Here is a 22,625-nt window from a genome sequence, read left to right on the forward strand (position 1 = left end):
TGCTAGCTCAGCCCTGGGCCTCAGGGTTCCTGGGACACCAGTGGGCACCATTCAACCCCAGCTTCACAACCTGCGAGCATCTCAGAACCAGGAGCGTGCCGCCACTCCTGGACCTGCTCCAGGGCCAGCCTCCCTGTGGGGCCAATTGAAGAAGCCGCAGTCTGAGGGCCATGCCCGGACAGAGGGTTCCCAGCCTGTCCCAGGGTCCCTGCTGCCCACCCCCTAGAGCCCCAGGGAAGAGGATCCCCCTTTCAGGGGCCCCTGCAAAGAGACAGGGCCCGCGGGACTCGGGCAGGGAAGGAAGGGCAGGGGTCTGGCATCCTCCCTCAGCCCACGTGCCTGGCACAAGGCCCTGAATAGCTGGATCCCCCTGCTCCTCACCTGGCTTTCATGACGTCCATTGACTCCAGGTGAGCTCAGCCAGCCAGCCCCTGCTTCTGTCCGAACTCCCACAACCCATCTTCCTTTCACAGGCCCTGGGAGGCAGCGGGCTGTCCTGGGTGGGAGCTGCTGTGCCCAGCCCTGCCCCAGGTCCCCTGCCCGTGAGCACCTTCCTGGGTGATTTCACCCCTGCCCTCTGGCCGGACACCACCCAGAGCCCCGAGTCCTGAGCCCACTGGAGACTTCCACAGGCCTGGCCTCTGCAGCCCCCAACCCCTGCCTGGTTCTCACCAGAGGGAGGCCATTGCTGGGGGGCCTCATGGCACATCTGTGCCTCCGCTTCTTAGAAAGCCCCCCAGCCTGGTGTCCTCCCGAGCACAGTGACAGAGGGTAGCACCCCACCAGCTCATCATTGACCCTGGGGGTGAGACCATGCTTGGTACAGACTGTGCGGGGTGGCCACCCCACCCCAGGAGCCTAGGAAATGAAAACCTCCCCAGCTGCAGACCCCAGGAGGAGATGCCCGCCCACTGCTGTTCGGACGAGCCCTCCTGCCAGCCTGGGTGGCCGGGCTGGTCCAGGATTCCAAATCCCCAGCCTACAACCCGCCCCTAAGGGCATCCCGACAGAGGAGCTGGTATCCGAGTGGAATAGTGTCTGGGGTGAGGCAGATCCAGGTGTGGGGCACAGGCACCCGGAGGAGGCTCCCGCAGTGCCGGGAGCTCTCCCTGGGTGGGATGTGGACTGGGCAGGAAGGGAGGCAGGGATGGAGGGGCTGGCTGGCCTCTAGGTGCCCCTGAGGAAGCTGAAGGCTGCCGCCTGCTGTCACTGCCCTCATGCTGCCCCTCAGCTGGGGTTCCCTGGGCCACCTGCTGGCCTCTGTACACCCACCTTCCCCCAGGGGCTCCCTGAATCCCCGCCTCACCCTCTTGGTGAGAATAAAGGGTGCTCTGGCTCCCTCTGCTGCCTTCCCTCCCACTCCTGCAGGAGCCGGTTGCTTGGGATCACAGCCACCAGGGGGCCTTCTGGGCAAGTGCCTGGACTCTCTGCTCAGGCCAACACTTGGGGCCGACAGGTGGACAGCTAGGCTCTGACCCTCTCTCCCTAAGGCGGCACTCTGGGGCTGGGTGCCCCCCACCCCTGAAGCCCCAGGTGCCATCGTCCAGAAGGAGGTGGGTGTCAACTGGGGCACCGGCCCTCCCAACCCCGCCCGGCGCTGCCCAAGTCAGGCCAGCAGGAGTTGGGAAAAACAAGTGCCATGACCCCAGGGACTGACCCCAGAGCTCCAGGAGAACCCCCGGCTCTGGATCTGCAGGGCCCGGCCAGCGACAGATTGGCCTGGGTGCCTGCCTGCCTCTGCCCTTGGGGAAGGCCTTAATCTCCCCACACCCCAGCTTTCTTCATGGTCATCTCTCCTAATGACACAGATTAAATGAAGATGGACATGCGGCCCCTATCACCCTGCCCTCATCCCACGCAGGTTCCCAGCTCCCTGCGCTCACCATCCTCCATCTGGCGCACCAGTGCACCAAAGGGAAACTGAGGCGCCCCGCTGAGGGCCAGCCTAAGGCCACAGCCAGGCAGTTGGGGTCTGGGGGGACTCTCCAGCCTGGGTGGGCTTCAGCTACAGACACGTACTGCTTTAGGACAAGCCATGAGCTCTAAGCAGACCCAACCCCTTTCCCCAAGTCTGCCCCCATCATCTCTCCTCAGGGTCCCATTTGTCCCAAATGGCTTTGTCCTCCCCATTCAGGGCCACCCCTGTCCATCCAGGAGCCTGAGGTCCAGCCATCTCTGGACTCCCTACCCCCAGGAACCACTAAGGGGCTTCTGAACCCAACCCATCCCTCCTCCACAGCCTTGGTGGAAAGACAGGTCTAACCTTCTTAGCCTGTCCGCATCAGGCCCTGCCACTCCCTGGACCCCGGAAATCCCTCTCCCCAGCCCAGTCTTGGCAATCTGACCACCAAGTTGGGTCACCACTCTGGGCCTTCAGCTGAAGATCCCCCTCCCCCTGCCTCCTTGCTCCTTGGTGGGGGGTTGGGGCAGATCAAGACCCAGCTCCTGGCACTCAGGGCCCATGCCACCTCTTTGCCCTCACCTGGCACCCCTATTCTACTTGCTTGTATGCAGCCTGGGCCCCCCCTCCTGGCACATCCCTTCCCCGACATACTCTGGCAGGGCCCAGGAGCCTGTGTGGGCCCCATAACACACCCACAACCAAGGCCTGCAGCCTGTTCCTTCCTGTCTTCTGGCCCAGGTGGACGCAGGGCAGGGATGAAGGCTGTGGGTGCCCATGGCCAGGTGTCTGCAGATGCCTGCTCCCAGCCCTTTCTATCAGACCCAGGATGGGGTCTTTGAGAGAGGAACAGGAGCATCAACTCCAAACTGGCCTGGCCCTGCGCTGCACTCCTCCCCTCCCCTGGGGTGGAAGTGTTGGTGGGGGGAGACCTGGATGAGAAGTTTGGGGGTGGTCCTGCCTCTGTGCAAAAATAAAGCCTCTCTCCCAGTGGACGGTGACAGAGTCTTCCCAATCAGGGGACAGAGATTCCCCCCTCTCTGGGGGTATGGGAGGAAGCCAGAGACCCCCACTCCACGGTCCTTCCACCAGGGCCCCAAATTGAGGGGGAGGGCAGTCTCCAGCACACCCAGGCAAAGTCTGGAAATGTACTTCAGTTGGCTTGTCTCAGGGATTCCCAATCCATGCCTGGTCTCTAGGGTTCTCCACCCCTTGATTGGGGGTCCAGACTCCAGGGCACAGGAGCAAGGAGGACACAGGGTCCCTGGCCGCAGGGGGAGTCTCCCCTTCAAGGGGCTACCAGCTACCCAGCCCCCAGCCACCAGCACACAAGTGTCAGAAGAGGGTCTCTTTAATGGGAAACGCCAGGCCCTGCCCCTCCCCACCAGTGGGCAGCATGTCCGTGAGAGGGTGGGTATCCGCCTTTGGGTCACTGCAGCGGGGGTGCAGACAGCGAGGCATGGTCGAACAGTGGGTTCCGAACCTCCATCTCTCCCGTCTGTGAACGCTGGCGTTAGGTGGGTCCAGGGCAGCGGAGGGCCCCTACCTGGTTAGGCCCCCCCTCCCCCACCCGCAGCACTCACCGGGGCCAGGCCTGGGCACTCGTATACAGTGAAGTCGCCGTCTTCGTTCTCCTCGTCGGAGGAGACAGACTCCAACTCCTTGGGCGGCTCTTTATGCCTGGGTAGGGACAGGATGGCTGGGTCCTCCCACACGCTCCAGGTGCCAGTGGCCCAGGATAGCAGGCAGCAGGCCTGGGGTGGGCGTGGCCGGGACTGGGGGCGGGGCCCCGGCGGGGATTGGGGTGTGGGCCGGATTGGGTGGGGCTTCTCACCGCTCCAGGCACCGCATCTGCTGCCTCTGGTGCTGGTAGTGGTACATCTCCGCGCTGTGAGCCAGCCGCTGGTCCCCGGGCTGCTGAAGGAGTCGGGAGGGAGAGTCAGGCCCAGTGGCAGCAGGGCGGGGGCGCGCGCAGCATGGCAGGGGTCACGCACCGAGATTCTGGGCGTTGCGGGGGAGCCCGGTGCCTGTGGGGCCGTGTAGTCTGCCTTCTGGGTCAGGCGGATGTCCCTCTGCAGCCTGTGGGGAGTGGAGAGATCTGCAGCCTGAGGCCTGCAGGGTCACCGCCCGCCTGCCCTCAGTCCAGCCCGGGCCGGCACTCACCTACACCAGCAGAGAGCCGCCATGGCCAGCGCGGCCACGCCCACCATGGAGAACGCCAAGATCAGCGCTGCAGGGAGGGGACACGGTGAGGGTGGCCTTCTAGGCAGGACCCTGCCTCCCTGACTGCCCAGACCTACCGAGGGCGAGGCCATCACCGTGCCGTGGCTCCAGTGGGGACATGTGCACCGACCCAGATGACACCATGGAGCCCAGGGAGGTGCGGGGTGTGGGCGACGAGGCTCCCGGAGTGGAGGAGAGGCCCAGGTCGGGGCCCCGGCCATGCTCTGAGAGCCCCAGGGTGGCAGCTGCCAAGAGAAGGCAAATCAGAACAGCAAGACCAGGCTGGGGCTGGGGGGAGCGGGGAGATGGGCAGGGGGTGGGACAGGGTCTCACCAGCCTCCAGGAGCTGCTGTCGCCCGAGGGGTGGGGCCATGAGCCTGGAGTGCCCTGCCTCCTTCTGGGCTAGCTCCTGGGCCAGGAAGTCAATCTCATCTTCCAGTCTGGGCTGGGGCAAGCCCTCCCCTGGGGAGGGCAAGGGGCCATCAGGTGGAGAGGCCCCCAGCCCTTTCCTGGCAACAGCAGCTATGGGTGGCTTTCCAAGAGGGAGAAGGGGGAAGCCCATCCAGGGGCCAGCCACTGGCCCAGGCCTCCTTCCTGCAGGCCCCTCCCAGGCACCAAAACACCAGGTACCTGCCTGCATCTCCTGGCCATCCCGGTTGCCATGGTGACAACTGAATGATGCAGCATTCCCAGGAAGGTGGGCAGAGGGCAGGGGTGCTCAGGGGATGTGCAAAGGCCAGGAAGAGAAGGACAGGGGTGCCCCATACCCCACCCATGACCCACAGAAGGGTGGGCAGAGCCCTGGAACCAAATATCACCCAGCCCACCACCTCCTCTGCCAGGAGGGGCAGGACTCCTCAGGGAATGGGGAGAGGCCCCATTCTCTATCCCCCACCTCTGCCAGGTCACCAGGAGGAAGGGAGAGCAGCTGTCAGGGCAGGGCTGGTGGCTGGGCCTCCCTGACCCTGCCGTGGGCTGCATGGTTCAGACAGAGGCTCCAAGTAGACACCCTCGCTCAGCATCCAAGGAGCAGAGCATGTGCCTTCTTCAGCAGGCCTCCACCCAACTCGCTGCAGGAGCCTCCTCCTCCAGGAGGGCCCTCCCTCCCCACCGGATGCTTCGGCCCCCACAGCAGCCCTTTGTAATGCCCATCACACCTGAAGTCACTCAGCCTCTGGCTGGAACCATCCCGACAGACTCGGCTCAGGTCAGAGGGCAGGGCCCCACCAGTGCAATCAAGCAGACAGGACGAGCAAGCAGTGGAGAGAGGAACGCTGGGCAAAGAGCAGGGGTGGCCCGGGGTGGGGGGGGCAAAGTAGGGGGTTTGGGGCCAACCCTGTGGAGACCCAGGCCTGGGAGCTCTGACCCTGCCTCCCTCAGGGTCAGCTCAGCACTTCCCACCGGATACCTCTCACCCTGGGAGGGGCTGTGTGGCCCAGGCCTCGGCCTACCACCCGGCTCTGGGCTAGTGCCACATGGAAGGATCAGCAGGCTGCTCGGAGGGTGACGTGAGAGTCCCTGGCACCGCACAAAGCTCAGGAGACCTGGGAGCTGAGGATGGGGGTGAATGTATCAGGTAGGGGAGGGAGGAAGGATGCCTGCTTTCCCGTACCCGGAGGCTGGCGCTGTCTCCTGGGCACACAGAGCCCCTGCGGATCCTCCCGGAAGGGCTGAAGGCAGGGCCCACAGACGTGCGCACCCGGGGGGCACCGTGCCCGCCTCTTCAGGGCACAGTCCAGGCTCCCAGGACAGGTGGCGACATCTGGGAAGGAAGCAGAGGCAGAGCAGGGTCACGGCCCTGCCTGACTCAGCCCCTGCCTGACTCAGCCCCTGCCCAGAAGCAGGACTGTCCTGGCCATCCCAACCCCTCCCCACAGACCTGGAAGAGCCTGGCTCCGGCCATTGTTCTGGGCAGGCCTTTCCTCCCAAATGCCAGGGATCAGAACCAGGAAGACAAACAGTCCTAACACATATCGGAACTCCTCCTGCCCCACCCACTCCCCAGAGTCCACTTTCCAGGCCTGAGCCAGCTTTCTGCACAGAAACTGTCCCTTACTGTCCAGACAGCACTGGGCTCTCCAGGGCAGGGCCACACAGCCCTCCAGTCCCGCCTCCGGTCTCAACGTGTCCCGGAGCCAGCTCCATACCCTCTGACCAGACTGGGAGCCCCAGAGGGTGGGGCCCAGATCTCTCTGGCTCAGAGGCAGCAAAGGATTCTCTCCTCTCCCTGCATAACAGGGTCGCCTCCCATTTCAGAGCTGTACGCAAATACCTCATCATGACGTCCTACAGCCCCAGGGAGCCATGCTGGAAGATGGCACAGAACAGGTGCCCAACAGTCCCCTCCACGTCTAACCTCCAGCTTGTCCATAGGGCACAGCGGAGCTGCTGGGGTGGGGGAAAGCTGGGATGGAGTGGGCCAGTCTCACTTGCTTTGGAAACAGAAACTGGGCTGGGGTCATTCCTGCAGACACCACTGCCAGGACTGGGGAGTGCCTGAGACTACAGGCCAGGCCCAGGTCCTAATTTGGGGCCCAGACTACAGTGTCCTGTACACATGGCCTTGCACTGGCCGTCCCCACCTTGGCTTCCTCTCTGGATGCAGAAGGTGAACTGCCTTGAGGCTAGGGAGTATCTCAAGGCCTCGGACACTGGCCCTAGTCAGGGACAGCAGAGCCAGTGGGATACCCAGCAGAACCGTCAATCCTGTTTGGGGAGGTTGGGATGGGGGTGTCTCTGGAGGACCAGGACCACTCTTCTCAGCCCAGCTCCCACTGCAGGATGACATGGGGCATCAGGGAATGCTGGCTCTGTCCTTCTTCAGACCTTGACCAGGCTGGCTTGGTTTCCTTGGTAACCTGATACTCAGCCTCCTGGCGGTAGGCATCTCTTTGAGGAAGTTCCATCAGCTCCGACAGCAGGCAGGGAGGTGGGCAGAGGCTCCCATACCCGGGACTCCCCCTCCTGCACAACCTGGGTCAGTGAGCTGGGCCTGGGGCTTGGGCTAGTTAAACTTTGAGCCTGTGCCAGCAGGTCCATCTGGACGTCACCCACCAGCTGGGCCCTTGGGGAACCAGGCAGTCCCGGCCCCTGGTGCCAAGAACCCAGAGCGCGCCAGGCCAAGGGTAGGAAACTGATGCCCAAAGCTGACTCTGGGTTCTGGGTTCCAGGGGTCTCCCTCTACTCCGAGTCCCCCAACCCAGGAGCACATGGCTGCTTGTTTAGTCCTGGGAAGGCCCCCACTCCAGCCTCAGCGTGCAGGAGGAGGTCTCGGGAACAATGGCAGCTGGAGAGTGACTGGCACGCTGCCCAGCATCTGGGCAAGTACACAGCTGATGAGCAGCTGGGGTGGCACCTACCTACCCCAGAAGCTCAGCACAGGGACTGCAGTCCATTTCCTCGGGAGGCCCCACCCTGCATGCCTGGGAGCCAGGCCATCAGCAGGCAGCCTCCAGCCATGCTCTGGCCCTCAGGCTTCCTCAGGAGCCTCCCCTAGTCATTCTAGGCCCCTGTCCAGGGGTGCTATGCCCAGGAGGAGGCTGGCCCTGCTCGGGTCTCTTGAGGCCACACACACACACCACCGCCTAGGTTAGCATCCGAGCGGCACCACATACTGGTCACTTATCTTCTCTGTGCCTCAGTTTACTCATCTGTAAAATGGGCTAAGAATAGCTCCTCTTCTACAGGGATGCCAGGAGACATGATTGAAGGTATGGGCACAGAGTCTCCCAGTGCAGCCTCCGGGGCCAGACGCGTTTTGGATTCTGGGCTCCTGCAGACCTTTGATTCTCAGTGCCCATCTGAAGCAGGGAGAGTCTGCCAGGACCCTGGGCTCATCCCTCTCTGCCTGAGGCCACCCTGGCGGGTACCCCCCAAACCCCAGCATAGAAGACAGAATAGAGGGTCCCTCCAGGGCGAGGGTGAGGGATGAAGCAATGAGGCTGGAGGTGCGTCCTGTCTGATTCCAGAACAAGACCCTAAGCCTGGGACAAGCTGTCAAACGCCCACGGAAACTTCAGACAACACCATGGCAGCAAAGCAAGGGACCCAAGGCACCGGGACAGGCAGACCAGCACTATGACTCCGACTCCAGGACAGACACGGCGGTAAGGCCGGCAGGCGCCCAGGGCCAGGCCCGCATCCGCAGCTCCAGAGACGCGCACACACAGAAACGCCCATGGGACGGACTCCAGGCCTCCAGCCCTCCTGAGACACTGATTCACACAGGCTCAAGGACCCAGACAAAGACAAGAAGCGAATGAACTTCAGGCTTGCCGCCAAGAACCCGAGAGAAGCCCCATCCAGAGGATCCTTTCGGCGGTCCCGCGCCGCGCCCTCCCCGCCGGGCCTGTTTACCCAACCCGGGCGAGGCGGAGCCAGCGCGGTGGCTCGCGGGCTGGGCCTAAGGGACCTGCAGGGCCTCCGAGGCCCGGGCGAGGGCGGCGGCGGGGAGGGTGCCGGCGGCGCCGCGCGGCCCGATCCCCGCTCGGCGACCCCCGTTTCCGGGGCGCCCCGCGGCGCGCGCCTAGCCGCTCGCTCACCCGGGCGGCCGGCGGCCGCACCGCGGAAGGCCGCGCCGAGGACGAGGCCGGAAAGCAGCAGCCGCAGCAGCCGCAGGTGCCGCGGGGAGGGCGGAGGGACAGGCGTCGCCATCCTTCAGCGCCGCCGCCGGGGCAGCATGGCACCGCGCCGCCCGGGGCTCTGCGCGGGCTCTGGGCGCCGCGTCGGGGGAGGCGAGGGAGGCGGCGGCGGCGGCGGAGGAGGGGGCGGAGGAGGAAGAGGAGGCGGAGGCCGAGGAGGCGGAGGAGGAGGAAAAGAGGCGGCTGTGGAGCTGACGCTGCGGCAAAGGATCCGGGATGGAGGCGAGGCGGCTAGAGGCGCGCGTGCCCGGAGTGCGCCTGCGCGCTCCACCTGCGGGGGCGGGACGGCGTCGTCAGGCTGCGCCCCCTCCCCCCCTCCAGTTCAGATCTCCTCAACCCACCTACTCAGGCCTCCGGGTGCTTCAGCCTCTGCGGCCTCTGCAGTCGGGGGCCTTCTCTAGGCTAGGGATGCGCTGGGAATGGGCTTCGCCGGGGTACGCTTCCCTCGGGCCCCTTGTGTCTCGGGCTGCTACCCTCCCACCCCTGGAGCAGAGGACCGGCCTGGGCCTGGAGGCGCATTCTCCCAGGAACAGAGGGACACCGGCGCATACAGATGGACAGGCGCACAGGGATGCACAAGTGTGCCCAAGACCCACCGGGCACTCAGAGACACCCGGGAAAAGCAAACAACACGCACAGAACTAGGCCAGAGCCGTTGGCCAGTACAGTTGGAGTGGGGCGGCCGCTGTCAGCGAGGCCACCAGGGGGCAAGAGTGACCCGGAGCTGCTGCTGACAGCCAGCTGGGAGCTGTCCACGGTGCCCAGATGATAGCCTTTTAGCTCTGGAGTGCCCCACTACAGCAAACACTGGGATGAACCTCCTTCCGCCCGACCTGCTGCCTCCTGAGAGCACACCCACCTAGAAACCTCCCAGGCTCACGTCATTGAGAGAAGTGCGGGCCCCCACAGCCCTCTGCTTGCTCTCAGCCCTTTGTGTCTCAGAACTCCAAAGATGGGGCTGGCTGCCCTCAGATTTGTGAAATGACTCAGAAGCCGGCATAAGTGTGTGTGTGTGTGTGTGTGTGTGTGTGTCTCTGTGGGGTGGGGGGGGGCGGTGATGAGCAAAACTAAGACTGCCATCCTCTCCCACAAGGCACTGACCAGACAGAAATAGTGTCTGAGCTCACTTCCCAGAAAGGCGTGGTGGTGGGGAGATGCAGCCAAGACCACGCTTTCCCACGCTGGAGAAAACAGAGCTTAGGGCGAGGGGCGGGGGCAGAAACAGCAGATGGGGGCTGGCTGATGTCTCTTGGGGAAGCAGAAAACAGCAGCCAGGCAGGAGGTGAGCGCTGTCTGGTGTGATTGTGCAGCTTGGCTCTAGAGCCATGCCCTTCGCAGGGTTCATCCCTCTGAGCAATGATACTCTGATCTCAACATCACCCCCCACCTCTGGTTGAGGGTTTGCCCTCTTCCCCAGTGTCTTGGGCACTGTCTGCATCCTAGGCACTCGCCTTGCCCATTAACTCCCCTGTCTGCCACCTCCACCCCAGGCCAACTCTAGCCCAGGCCCAGCCTCCAGTCTGGCCCAGGTCCCTGATGCAGACCTGCCCGTGCTCCAGAGAACTCAGGGGACTCAGGGACTCTCTCTGTGCCAGCCAGCTGGCAGCTACTCCAGGCCGCAGTGGTGGGGCAAGGGACTGGAGTCGGCACCACCCCAGGTATGGGCCTGGAGAGGAAGTGGAAACAGCCCAGGCCCACCCTTGGGACCAGAAGGGGCCCTGTGTGGTCAGCACAGCTGTAGGGAGGGAGGGCAGGTAACAGCAGAGAGGCCCCACCCCACGAACATTCTCTCCACTGCTCTATGAAAAACTTTTTATTACAAAAGTTTTACAAATAGGCACTGGGCTGATTCCCAGCCTGGGGGCTCTGACTCCCCCTAATACCAAAGACTGGAGGTGGGGGGCACCCTGAGGACCCTGATTATCAGAATAAAGTCTCCACTCCCCTAACACCCAACCCTGTAGTCACAGGTTGAGGGCTGAGGGATGTCTGAATCCCTCACCCCCAGAAAGAGGAGTAGGAGCACGAGGCCTTGAGGGGAAGCCAAGGCTGGAGTGGGCAGGAGGTGACAGTAGTCACCCATCCTAACCCCCTGTGGGCGTGGGCTCTAAAGTCGTGCTCCCAGGCTGCATTAGGCACAGAGATGTTGCAGGTGGGGTGGGGTGAGGGACGGGGTGATCTGGGGATGGGGGGCGTTGGGGGCTGGGGCAGTTGCCCCCAGCCTGCCCTTAGATGACACTTGGCGACTTAGCAGAGCGCGCCTGGCGCAGCAGAAGGACGAACGCGGCCAGGAGCATGGCAGCGAAAAGCAGGAGGAGGACGACCCAGGAGCTGAAGTCTGTCCCCTTGCGCAGCCCGGGCGGGTCGGCGGGGATCAGGTTAGTCAGGTTCAGCATGTAGCCAAGCGCCCAACCGACCGCAGTGTCCCCGGCCTGCGGGAGAGAGGCGCGGTCTCAGTCTCTGCGCAGCTCGGGAGGCCGCGCCCCGCGCCGGGTCCCGCCCCCTGCGCCCGGCCCCGCCCCCGCGCGCAGGCCCCGCCCCCCGCCCACCTGCTCGCCGGCTCCCACCTTCTTCTGGAAGGTCACGCCTCCGAAGGTGCGCTCGTCGAAGCGGTAGCCTCGGCTCAGCAGCTGCTGCACAAACATGGCTCCGGCACAGTAGTCCGGCAGGCGGGCCCTCTCCCCGGGCGCTCGAGCCAGCAGCTGGGATGCAGGTGGGAGACTGTTGGGCCGGCAACCACCGGGAGGTCTCTGCCCCACCAGGGCGGGAGACCCCATTGCAGGCCCCAGAAAGAACGAGGCTGAGGGGGCCACCCCCAGACAAGGCTGTCCCCTTGGGAAAGAACAGTGTGACTTCTGGATGGCAGCAAGCACCTGTGCCTGGGAGGTAGACCTCCAGGGTGGCCACGCAGGGAGAAGAGGGCTGCAGCAGCTTTGGCACATGGTCAGGGGAACAGGAGAAGCTCCAGGCTTGAGCCCCAGCCCCTGGGCTTGCCCCCTGCCCCCCACTTCCCACCATGTCCAAGTCTGCCTGAGACTAGACACAGAGAGGCCAGGAGGGGGCCTCCGTCACCACCTGACACTTGAGTGTTTTCTCCTAGAGTCTCCTTATCCTCCAGGTGCTCAAACCCCTCCATCTTACTTCACCTGGGACCACTGTGGCTCAGTGGCAGAAGCCAGAAACCTGGGAGCTGTTTTCAATTCCTCACTCACCCACCCCTAAACCCTGCCAGTTCTACCTGTTAAGTCTCCCTGGTGTCCTTCTACTTCTCCCCTGGTTGGCTGTTCTCCCCTGCCCTGCCCACTCCATGCTACCTGCTGCCACAGGGCCTTTGCACTGCCTATTCCCTCTGCCCTCCAGATCTCGGTTCTAGGGTCAGGCCTCAGGGAGGCTTCTGCAACCCCATCTCATCTGGCTCCTGGCCTCCCTGCAGTATCCTGGTCATGTTTCAAGTCTGATCAGCAGCATTTCCCCCACTGCAGTGGGCACTCTGAGAGGCCTGGGGCTCCCTCTACTTGTAGAGCAAACAAATGACTGGGAGGCACGACACTGGCTGGTGGAGCCCCTGTGCAGCCCTGGAGGAGCGAGGAGCTGGCCTCACCTCACTCCATGTCTGGTTGCAGATGGTGACCACAGCTGCCTCGAGCTGCTGCAGGGTTGCCACCGGCAGCCTCATCACAGTCCTCAGGAAATCCACTGTGTAGAAGAAAGCGGAGAAGGCCTGCGAGGGGGTCACAGTCACACACTGATCGGGACCCAGGCCCTTCAGGGCACTGGCCCCCCCACAGCCACCCCCAGACTCACGATAAAGTTCCCAGCCACAGGGGGCTGGAAGATGCCGTTGAAGGAGCATCTAGAGAAGCGGCAGGAGGAGAAGTTAAAGAGCTGGGAGATGAGGCCACGGCACAGGGCAGGGTCGCTTCTCCCTGACAGGCTGATCCTGGCGCTGCTGTTGAAGGTCTGGGGCCGCTGGGCCGCAGTGCATGGTGACTCGTACACGTCCCGGAGCAGCACGTGAGTGGAATAGCCCCTCGGCCAGCAGGGGTGGAAGCCATGGGCCTGGGGAAATGACAACGGTGTGTGTGGTACTACCCCCACTCCAGAGCGCGGCCCACCACCCCAACCTGAGGGCCAAGTGGGACTTCCCCAGAGGACCAGCCTGATGAATCTCCCACTTTGTTAACATCTCTTCTGAGCTTAGGAGCAGTCCTTGGCTCCCCATTGCTTGCTGGACCAAAACCTAACCTCCTCTGCCACGCACTCTGCCCCTCTGAGATCCGCCCTGGCCCTCCTTTCTCCCCAGCCGGGCACTCACCAGGCTCACCCCAGGGCCTTTGCCCGTGCCAGAACCCTGCCCACTTGTCCCGCCAGCTGATGGAAGCCCAGCTTTGCTTCCCGCCACCTAGAGAAGCCCCCACAGCATGGCTGCAGTTCAGGCTCCGCTCTGGCCCTCGGCCCCAGCTCCGGGAGAACACGGTGTGCAGGGGTACCTGGAGCGCACTGGCCAGCAGCCTCCGGAGCACCTGGTCGCGGCCATAGCAGAGGAAGCTGTGGGTGTAGACGCGGTAGAGCTGGCCGTAGAGCCGCAGCTGGACCTCGCTGGTTGGATCCTCAATGGGGCTGGCTGTCTCGAAGGTGATCTGTGTGGAGGCTCCTCCCAGGTCCATAGCCCCCAGCGTCCCCTTCCTTGGCCGGAACCACCGGCCCACCCAGCCATACTGTGGGAAGCAGAGGTTGGGGTCAGCCAATGGGTGGGTGCCACACCCCCTGGCTCGTGGGACTGGCCACCAGGCCCACCTTGATGAAGTTCTCCAGCAGGTAGTTGGCAGTCACCCAGCCAAACACCCCCTCATCCTGGCCCGAGAGGATGCGGGCACCACGGAAGTCAAAGGGGTACTGGGTCAGCGTCTGCGTCACGGCCGCGAGCACGTTGGCTGAAGCCTCTGGACTAGTCAGGCTGTGACACCAGGAGGACTCTGAAGGGTAACCCCCTGGTATCTGCCCAGCCAGCCGAGGGGGTCCCAGCCCAGGGTGGCTGCTGGGGGTGTGCGGGACCCATCCCATGAGGGGACCACCCCACGCAGAAGCTGTCATGGGGCCCTGGGGACAGGAGGCAGGGGATGGACACTCACTTCAGTAGGCGCATACCAGCCGTGGCTCCCAGGTAGAGGGGTGTGCCTGAGTGTCTCTCCTTGGGCACATCCTGAAGCGCCTGGTCCAGGCATTCAACAAGACTCTGGCCAGCCCCAGGAGGGTTGTCCGCATAGCTAGAGATGCCCCCGCCTAGAGGGAGACAGCAGGACGAGCTTAAGCCTGATGGGCAGCCCCCAGGTGGGCCACAGGCCAGCAGGCAGGCAAGGGCTCATGCTCCCAAACCAGGGGGCAGCTTAGACATAACCTTCCCAACTTAAGTCCTCAGAGACGCTCTGTGTTTGGAGACAAAGGTGCCTGCCCGTGTGCCACCCACAGTCTCTGAGCTGCCACCTGCTCAGTGGATGTGCACACAGGTGCCAGGACAAAGCACTGGGCATTGTCAGCCCAACCTAACCTCCCCAGGGGCCTGTGTGGGTGTGCCCACCAGCTCCTCAGAGCCCCTCCTATTCCACCTGGGACACAGAGGCCAGTCTTGGGCCAAGCAAGGCCCAAACCTTCCAGCTGTTACTTGGGGCTTCCTTTCTGGGAACTATCCACAGCCCCTCCAAGGCCCAGGGTCTCAGCCTCCCTTTTGGGGGCTCCTGCAGCCCCTGCCTGGAATGGGCCCCACCTGGCATCAAGCAGGGAGGCCTGATGGTTCGGCTCTGCAAAGGCCAAGGCCAGAGAGGGTTCTTGACACCCTGCAGCACGTGGGCATCCAGGCCAGGGGCTGCCTGGTGTTTGGGGGACCCTTACCGTGTACATCACAGGAGCTGTGCTGACCCACGATGCCCGTGTCATTCTCCTTGTCCGCCGGCCACTTGTAGATGAACATGGATGTGTGGGAAGAGCCAGCATCCAGGACGATGCCATACTAGGGGTGGGGTGGAGGTCAGCCTCGGGAGTGGGGTGGGGCCCTGAAGGCCATGCCCTTTGGCTCTCCCAGATCTCCACCACCCACCCTTGCTCCACCCTACGTCGAGGTTGGAAGTTTCAGAATGAAGTTCTGAGCCTCAGAGAAAGCCAGGGGGAGAATGCGAGCAGAGGTAGATGGCCATGTGCCTCCTACCCTCCAACGGCAGGAGCCTTCCTAGCAAGGGCGAACTGAGGGACCGCCCTTGGAACCTTGCCTCTGGGGGCATGGGGTCCTCAGGCTGGAAGAGAGAAGCCAGCTGCAGGAAGACATCCCCTCCAGCCTACTCTTCCTTCCTCCTCTGTCCCCATCTCTTTGACTTCAGCCCAGCCTGAGGATGTGGAAGCAGGGACCCCTGGGGAAGGCTGGACTGAGGCTGAGCATGGGCCTCTGATTGTCAGGGTGCCCTCTCCCTGGGCGTCAAAGGCAGGGCCAGAGAGAGCTCAATCCCAAAGAGCTGAAGGTCACTGCGTGGGTCTTCCTTGCAGGTTGGGCGAGTCCAGCACCCAGCTTGCAAGAGCCACGTTCTAGTGCCTGCCTCCCAAGTTGTGGATTCCAACAGGGGGGGCTGGGCTGGAGAGCATGGCACCCTGAGCGCCAGAGAGAGACACCTCCAGTTGTCTCCCGGAAGCAAGGAAGTCCAGCAGCAGCAGGCCAGCTCAGCCACCCCACCCCACCCGGTAGTCACCCTTGGCTACAGAGTGCCCACCCCTGCGACCTCCATCCTGAGCTCCTAGTTGGAGCACCCCACAAAGCAAGCCACCCGCCAGCGCAATAGAGAGTTAAGGGAACTCGGGCTCCAGGACGCCCAGTCTGGCGGGGATGGGTTTGGGGGTGAGTGGAGAATTGGGCCCAGCCGACCCGGATCCCTTTAGGACCAGCCAGGGCTGCCCCTGCACTGTCGGAGCCACCAGAGAGGTGGTGGTGGTGGTGGGGTGTCCCTGGGTCTGTCGCACCCCATCTGGGAAAACCCCGAGCCGAGGCCTCTTTGGAGGCTGAACCCGGCTGGGCGCGCGAGTCGGGGGCGGCGGTCTGGGGCGCCCCAGGGAGCGGAGAGACGCGCCTTGGCGGCCGCGCCCTGACAGGCTCCGCAGCGGGCGCGGCGAGCCGGGAGTTCCTCAGACTTCGGCCTCCAGCACCACGTCCCCCAGAAGCGCCGCCGCAGCGCTGGGGACCGGGGCCCCGAGAGCGGCAGGGGGACCCGGGACCCCATCCCACCCGGCCGGGAGCTGAACGCGCGGGGCCAGGGCCGCCACGCTGGGGCAGCCTGGCCCTGCTCCGATCCGAGCCTCTCCCGCCCGGCGCCCCGGCCTGAGCCCGCAGCTCCGGATCCCCGGGCGCTCGAGCGTGCACCTTGAGGGCGGGCGGCTCCCGGACGTCGCGGGTGGGGACGCACAGCAGCAGGAGGCCGAGGAGGCCGGTCGCAGCCAGCAGCAGCGGCGGCAGCAGCGACAGCACCTTCCGGGCCATGGGCGGCGCGGAAGTACCGGGCGTTCACAGCGGGGCGGCGGGGAGCCGGGAAGCCGAGGTCCTGGGGCCGCGGGGTAGGCGCCCGGGGCGGGGCGTGGAGCGCCCGGGTCCACGGCTGCCACGCCCACCGGAGGGAAGGCCCGGCCCGCCCCGGCCCGCCCCGCCCCCGCACCCCGGAGCTCAGGTGAGAGACCGCGCTGCAGAGTCTCCCGCACTGCGCCTCCCAGCGCCCCGGTTGCAGACACGGCGCCCTGGGGCCATCTCCCACCTCCCTCCTTCCTGCCCGCTCAGCCCCAGAGGTTCTTCCCTTCCGACCAGCCGCCTGACCGCTAGTGCTTGCCCCCAGGGTCTGCCTGTGGGCGCTCCAGAGTCCCACTCCCGCAGGACCCAGAGAACCCCCAGCACTCCCCAGCAGTCCCGGCGGCCGTTGGGCTTGGCGGCAGGAGGCCCGGCATGGGCTGGCTCTGAGGCAGGCTTGTTCCGAGGGTCATTCTACAGGAGGGCCCGGCTTTTTCCTGGCCTGGTCCTGAAGGATGGAGGCGCCACCAGATACAAGACCCCGACGTGGGCTCCTGCTTGGTCCCTGCCGTGCCCTCCCCGCAGGAAAGGGCCAACCAGCCTGTGGCGCTGACCCAGCCCCGGGCTGCATTGGTCAAGCCCCCAAGACACTGAGCCGGTCCAGGCTGGGCCTGCCCTGGAGGAGCTGAGAGCCCAAAGCTGAGTACGGAGCAGTGTGAAGCCAGATCTCCTTCACACGGCCAAGGTGACAGGTGAGGAAACAGGCAGAGAGGAACCGATGGCCACAGTCAAACCAAGCCCAGAAACCAGAGAACCAAGCTCAGGTAGGCCCAGCCCCTACCTCCTGGCTCAAGGCCAGAGCCATTGCTGCTGCCCCCTTGGCCTAGGGGCCCAGAAGCCTGGACTGGGGAGGTCAGGGGCTTCCCAAGGAGGGAACAGGAGGAGGGTCCTCTGCACAGAAGGCCTCATCCTGGAGAGGAGGGAGAGGGTCCCCCAGGCCAGGCTTGTTGGCACACAGGTTCCCCACCCCCGGCCTGCACAATGGGGTTAGCAAGGGCTCAGCTGGCCTGAGACCTCAGCTCTGCCCTTCTACCCCATGGAATGTCCAGCTTTTATGCTCTGAACCCCCAGTACCCTGCATGCCACCCTGGCCAGAGTTCACCCCCATTATGTGCAAAATGGAAATCCCAGCAGCAGTAGCCATGTGGCAGGACCACCCAGGAGTGCCAGCGCCTGGGGGTGGGGCGATGGGGGACCTGAAGGGCAGCCTTTGATGGGCACAGGGTCTGGGCAATGCCCTGGCCAGCTGGAACCAGCAGGGACAATTGGGATGGCTGGGATGGCTGCCCAGGCTGAGGGTCTGGTGTCACAGGCCCAGCAAAGGAGCCTTTCTTCCAGCTCAAGACCCCGGCGGGAAGGATGGGAGCCCCGGGAGGTCGCTCAGCCTCCCCAGCCCCGCCTGGCTGGACCCCAGCAGAGTCCCTGGGTGCGGCCAGCACAGGGCTCTGGGCCCCAGTTTCCCGTCAGCACTCCTCCCCCTCCCCCAGTCTCTTTCTTCACCCTGGAAAGTTCAGAGGAGGGAGAGGCATGCAGTCTAGGCTGAGAAGTAAGAGACAAAGGCAGCCCAGAGGGAGCCAAGCTCAGGAAAGGGCAGCAGACCAGACGCTGGTGCTGCCGGCCCGGTCCTGCCCCCACCATACCCCACTAGGCCCAAGCAGAGTCACCGATGTATTGGGCTGTGCTTGGACAGAGCCCCTCCAGGCCTGAGAGGAGGAGGTCGGGGAACGGAAGCTTGGACCCTGCGCTTGTGCTCAGACGAGAGTCCAGATTAGCCTGGGAGGAGGAGAAAGGAGGCAGGGGACAAGGAACAGCCATGGCCAAGGCTGAGAGTGAGTCCTCTCCCGGAGACACCAGGGCAGGAACGCCTCTCTTGGCCCAGAGACATCCTCCAGATGGGGCCTGGAAGGCGGGCTGAGGGGCAGGCAACGAGGAGGCCCTGGCTGGAGCCAACCGGGCTGGAGGGGGCTCTGGCTGGGCAGCCCCGGGCCGCTGGCATCAGGGAACCTCACTAAGGGTTCGGATCCAGATGTGCTGCACATGGGTTGGCCCTGGCTCCAGGCAGAAGAAGGCGGCTGCAGAGAGGTGCCAGGAGAGTTCTCTGGGAAAGGGGTTCTCAGAGCCCTCCTCCCTCCGACCCCCCAGAATCCAGACTTCTCAGGGAGGGGAAGCTGCTCCTGCCTGAGTCTCCCCATTGGAAGCCACAGTGTCTTGAAACACCTTGCTGGTAAAGCTCCTTCACTCACTGCTCCCTTTCTATATGTGCTCGTTAAGTCATTCAACAAACACTTGCTGAGTATCTCCTGTGAGCCAGAGACACCCCAGGTTCCAGGCATTCACGGTGAGTGTGCGGTGCTCTTGGACTCCACGGTGTGTGGGAGGGCACCCTCCACCTGCCCAGGGGAGAGCATCAGTGTGTTTCTGAATCACACATTGTGCTGTTTTCCTGGTTTTTTGTTTAATGTACTGGACATACTGTTCTGACACTTGCTTCTTTCACTCACGTTATATTTTTGAGAGTCATCATGTTGACCTGTGAAGCTGTGGACGGTTCACTCTGCTGCTGTGTTGTTTTCTGGTGTGAGTGTTACAAAGCTCACATTTCATCTGTGAGCGTGTCGGGGGTCCCGGCTTCAGGCTGTTTTCACCAAGATTCTGCCATGCACATTTGCACATTGGCAAGTTTCTCTGGGGGTGGGGGGTATCCTAGCAACTGGGGACCACAGAGCATGTGTATTCAGCTTCATGGGCAAATACAGTACCACTTTTGGAATCCTGGAGCCACCTGGCGGTGTCAGGGGCATGCATCACCATTCTGGTTGCTCCACATTGTAGCCGACATGTGGTATTGTGCAACTCTTGGATTTTGGGGAAGGTGGTGAGAAAAATCTTATTGAGTTTTTAATGGTGTTTTCTCTGTTACTAAGAAATGGAGTCTTTCTTGTATTCTGTGAAGCATCTGTTCAAATCTTTAGTTCATTCTTTAGGGATTATTTATCTTTTCTTTGTTGATTTGCAGGAATTTTTTTTCTTTTTTTCCTTCCTTCCTTCCTTCCTTGTCTCCCTCTTTCCTTCCTATCTCTCTTCCTTCCTTTCCCTGTGCTATACAATAGGACCTTGTTGTTCATTCTGTATCTGGTAATTTGTATCTGCTAGCTCCAAATTCTCAATGTATCCCTCCCTACCCCTTTCCCCTGTGATAATCATAAATTTGTTCTCTATGTCTGTGAATCTGTCTCTGCTTTGTATATACATTCGTGTCTTTTTTTTTTTTGGATTCCACATATAAGTGATAGCATGTGATATTTATCTTTCTCTGTCCGGTTTACTTCACTTAGTATGACGATCTCCAGGTCCATCCATGTTGCTGCAAGTGGCATTATTTTATTCTTTTTTGTGGCTGAGTAGTATTCGTGTGTGTGTGTGTGTGTGTGTGTGTGTGTGTGTGTGTGTCACATCTTCTTTATCCAGTCATCTGTCCTTGAGCATTTAGGTTGTTTCCATGTCTTGGCTATTGTAAATACTGTTGCTATGAACTTGGGGGGGGGGTGCTTGTATCTTTTTGGATTAGAGTTTTCTCCAGATATGTGCCCAGGAGTGGGATTGCTGAGTCATGGGGTAAGTCTATTTTTAGTTTTCTTTCTTTTTAAAAAAAAAAGTTTTTAAATGGGGGTACTGGGGATTGAACCCAGGACCTCCTGTATGCTAAGTGTGTGCTCTACCATTGAGCTATTTCCCTCCCCACCTCTGTTTTTAGTTTTTTGAGGAATCTCCATACTGTTTTCCACAGTGGCTGCACCAATTTACGTTCCCACCAGCAGTGTGGGAGGCTCCCTTTGCTCCCACCCTCTCCAGTATTTATCGTCTGTGGACTGATTTGCATTTCTCTGATAATTATCAATGCTGAGCATTTTTTTCATGTGCTTATTGGCCATCTGGATGTCTTCACTGGAGAAATCTGACTTGCAGGAATTCTTCATGTATGCTCTGGGTGTGAATCTTTTGCAGTGAAATCGTGGAAGCTCTCAGTTGGTCTGCATGTTTCTGTTTTCTGCTCTGTGCTTTGCTCCTTTGGGGTCTGGGGTGAGGAACCTACCACGAGGGGCTTTTCAACTTCACATGGGTTGGCATAACCTTGTTTAAAATGTCTGGTGAGTATCTGTTTAATTTCTGCAGCATAGGTTGCTATTTACTTATTTTAACATTCCCAACATCATTTTACTTCTGCCTTATCGCTTCTATTCATCACTAATCTAGCCAGATACTTCTGTACTTCATAGTTTTTTCCACCAAGTTTTTGCCTTTATTGATGTTTTCTATAATGTACGTTTGTTTTCAATTTTAGCAGTTTCTGTCCTAATCTTTATTATTCTTATTAAATATAATTTTGTGTGAGCAGAAGTTTTTGTGTCTATTTTGCTTGGCTGTTCCCAGCATCAAGAAAAGTGTCAGGCAGTCCCACTCCTGGGCATAACTCTGGAAAAGAAAAGCTAATTCGAAAAGATACATGCAGCCCAGTGTTCATAGCTGTGCTACATACAGTAGCAAAGACATGGAAGCAACGTAAATGTCCATCGACAGATGACTGGATAAAGAAGTTGTGGCGTATATATGCAATGGAATACTACTCAGCCATAAAAAAGAATAAGATAATGCCATTTGCAGCAACATCGTTGGACCTGGAGATTGTCATACTAAGTGAAGTAAGTCAAAGAAAGACAAATATATGATGTAATTTATATGTGGAATCTTAAAAAATGATACAAATGAATTTATTTTTCAAAACAGAGACTCACAGACATAGAAAACAAACTTACAGTTACCAAAGGGGAAAGAGGGGAGAGGGATACATTAGACGTTTGGAATTAGCAGATACAAACTACTATATACAGAATAGGTGAAAAACAGAAGGACTTACTGTAGAGCACAGGGAAGTATAGTCAGTATCTTGTAATAACCTATAATGGAAAAGAATCTGAAAAAGAATACATATGTGTGTGTGTGTGTGTGTATATCTGAATCACTTTGCCCTACACCTGAAACTAATACAACATTGTAGAGCAAATGAACTTTAATAAAAATGTATTAAGGAGGGAGGGTGAGCTCAGGCACTAGGGCACAGGCTTAGCGTCCATGAGGGTCTGGGTTCAATCCCCATCACCTCTTCTAGAAACAAATAAACCTCCCCCTCAAAAAGAAATAATTACCTCCCCCTCAAAAAGAAATAAAATAATTTGTAAAAGTTTAAAAATAAATATAAAGGTATATTAATACATTAATTAATTAATTAACCAATTAATTAAAAAGAAAATGTCAGGTATATATATACTAAATACAATATTTTAATATAATTTATTATAATTCCTTTATCTATATTATTTGTATTTATTCTGCTGTTTCTTTTTCCAGCTTCTGCAGTTCAATACGTAAGGCATCACTTACGAGCCTTTCATCTTTCCTAATGCATCTGAGTAGAAGTCTCCCTCTGGTCTCTGCTTTTCATGCATGCCCTTTTTATTTTCATTTAGGTTTTTTTTTTCATTTCCACTGTGATTTCTGATTCGAGACATGAATTGTTTAGAAGTGGGTGTGTTTTAACATCCAGAAGTCTGGGCTTTTTTCACGTACGTGCACTGTGGTTACATCACGTGGTCTGCATGCACCCAATCTTCTGAGATTTGTTGGATTGGCTTTTTCGCCTGTTATGTGGTCATAAATAGTTAGAGATGTTCCCTGTGTGCTTTAGAAGAGTGTTCTCCAGTTAGCGAGTGCATTGGTCTGGGTTTGTCCAGCAGATCAACATTATTGATAACATTCAAATCTACGGTAGCCTGTGAATTATTGAGAGATGTATTAAAATTCCTCACTGTGGTGGTGGGTTTGTCATTTTCTGTTTATAGTTCTGACAAGTCTTGCCTACGTATGTGTATATATTTGTGTGTGTGTGTGTGTGTGTGTATAAACCTGTGGTACAGTAGCCAACCCAGGAAACTGACCCTGGTACAGTCTGAAGAGCTTCTGCTTCACCAGATTATGTGCACTCGTGTGTGTGTGTGTGTAGCACTCTGCAGTTTCACCATAAGCGTAGCCTCATGTAACCTCCACCACAGCCAAGAAACAATTGACCCACCCCCCATGGACTCCTCACGCTACCACTTTCGGCCACACTCGCATTTTCCGTCTCTGTAGTCGTGTTCTCTCACAGCTGGCACATACGTGGGTCCTGCAAAATGTATCCTCTTGGGATCAGCCGTCATCACCGAGCACAACT

General features: G+C 60.0%; 2 protein-coding genes across 4 annotated transcripts; both read right to left on the reverse strand.

Moving 5' to 3' along the window:
- Positions 1-3,235: 3,235 nt before the first annotated feature.
- NPDC1 (neural proliferation, differentiation and control 1) lies at positions 3,236-9,008 on the reverse strand. 3 transcript variants are annotated; one of them, XM_074362717.1, is made up of 9 exons: positions 8,665-9,006; positions 5,736-5,885; positions 4,457-4,585; positions 4,201-4,368; positions 4,064-4,130; positions 3,895-3,979; positions 3,735-3,817; positions 3,484-3,580; positions 3,236-3,398 (listed from the first exon to the last, which is right to left on the reverse strand). In XM_074362717.1, exons 1-9 carry the CDS (start codon positions 8,774-8,776, stop codon positions 3,330-3,332), a joined length of 960 nt encoding a protein of 319 aa, XP_074218818.1. In that variant the 5' UTR covers positions 8,777-9,006; the 3' UTR covers positions 3,236-3,329. The 3 variants fall into 3 exon arrangements, with proteins under 3 accessions (XP_074218818.1, XP_074218819.1, XP_074218820.1); XM_074362718.1 differs by having other exon boundaries at positions 3,735-3,814; positions 8,665-9,005; XM_074362719.1 differs by lacking the exon at positions 4,457-4,585 and having other exon boundaries at positions 8,665-9,008.
- Positions 9,009-10,561: 1,553 nt separating this feature from the next.
- On the reverse strand, positions 10,562-16,447 carry ENTPD2 (ectonucleoside triphosphate diphosphohydrolase 2). The gene is made up of 9 exons (XM_074362713.1): positions 16,163-16,447; positions 14,653-14,770; positions 13,896-14,046; positions 13,561-13,720; positions 13,254-13,481; positions 12,568-12,822; positions 12,365-12,484; positions 11,331-11,465; positions 10,562-11,195 (listed from the first exon to the last, which is right to left on the reverse strand). Exons 1-9 carry the CDS (start codon positions 16,277-16,279, stop codon positions 10,992-10,994), a joined length of 1,488 nt encoding a protein of 495 aa, XP_074218814.1. The 5' UTR covers positions 16,280-16,447; the 3' UTR covers positions 10,562-10,991.
- Positions 16,448-22,625: the final 6,178 nt, after the last annotated feature.

Source organism: Camelus bactrianus, chromosome 4 (assembly GCF_048773025.1).
Source record: "Camelus bactrianus isolate YW-2024 breed Bactrian camel chromosome 4, ASM4877302v1, whole genome shotgun sequence".
NCBI classification, from domain to species: domain Eukaryota; kingdom Metazoa; phylum Chordata; class Mammalia; order Artiodactyla; family Camelidae; genus Camelus; species Camelus bactrianus.

Coding starts and splice junctions, on each gene's coding strand:
- ENTPD2 (XM_074362713.1), bottom strand. CDS start 16,279: ATGGCCCGGAAGGTGCTGTCGCTGCTGCCGCCGCTGCTGCTGGCTGCG. Junction 14,771..16,162: donor GGGAGCCGCCCGCCCTCAAG/GTGCACGCTCGA, acceptor CCCCACCCCTAG/TATGGCATCGTCCTGGATGC. Junction 13,721..13,895: donor GCTGGTATGCGCCTACTGAA/GTGAGTGTCCAT, acceptor CTGGTGTCACAG/CCTGACTAGTCCAGAGGCTT.
- NPDC1 (XM_074362717.1), bottom strand. CDS start 8,776: ATGGCGACGCCTGTCCCTCCGCCCTCCCCGCGGCACCTGCGGCTGCTG. Junction 3,980..4,063: donor GCGGCTCTCTGCTGGTGTAG/GTGAGTGCCGGC, acceptor CACTCCCCACAG/GCTGCAGAGGGACATCCGCC. Junction 3,818..3,894: donor CCGCAACGCCCAGAATCTCG/GTGCGTGACCCC, acceptor CGACTCCTTCAG/CAGCCCGGGGACCAGCGGCT.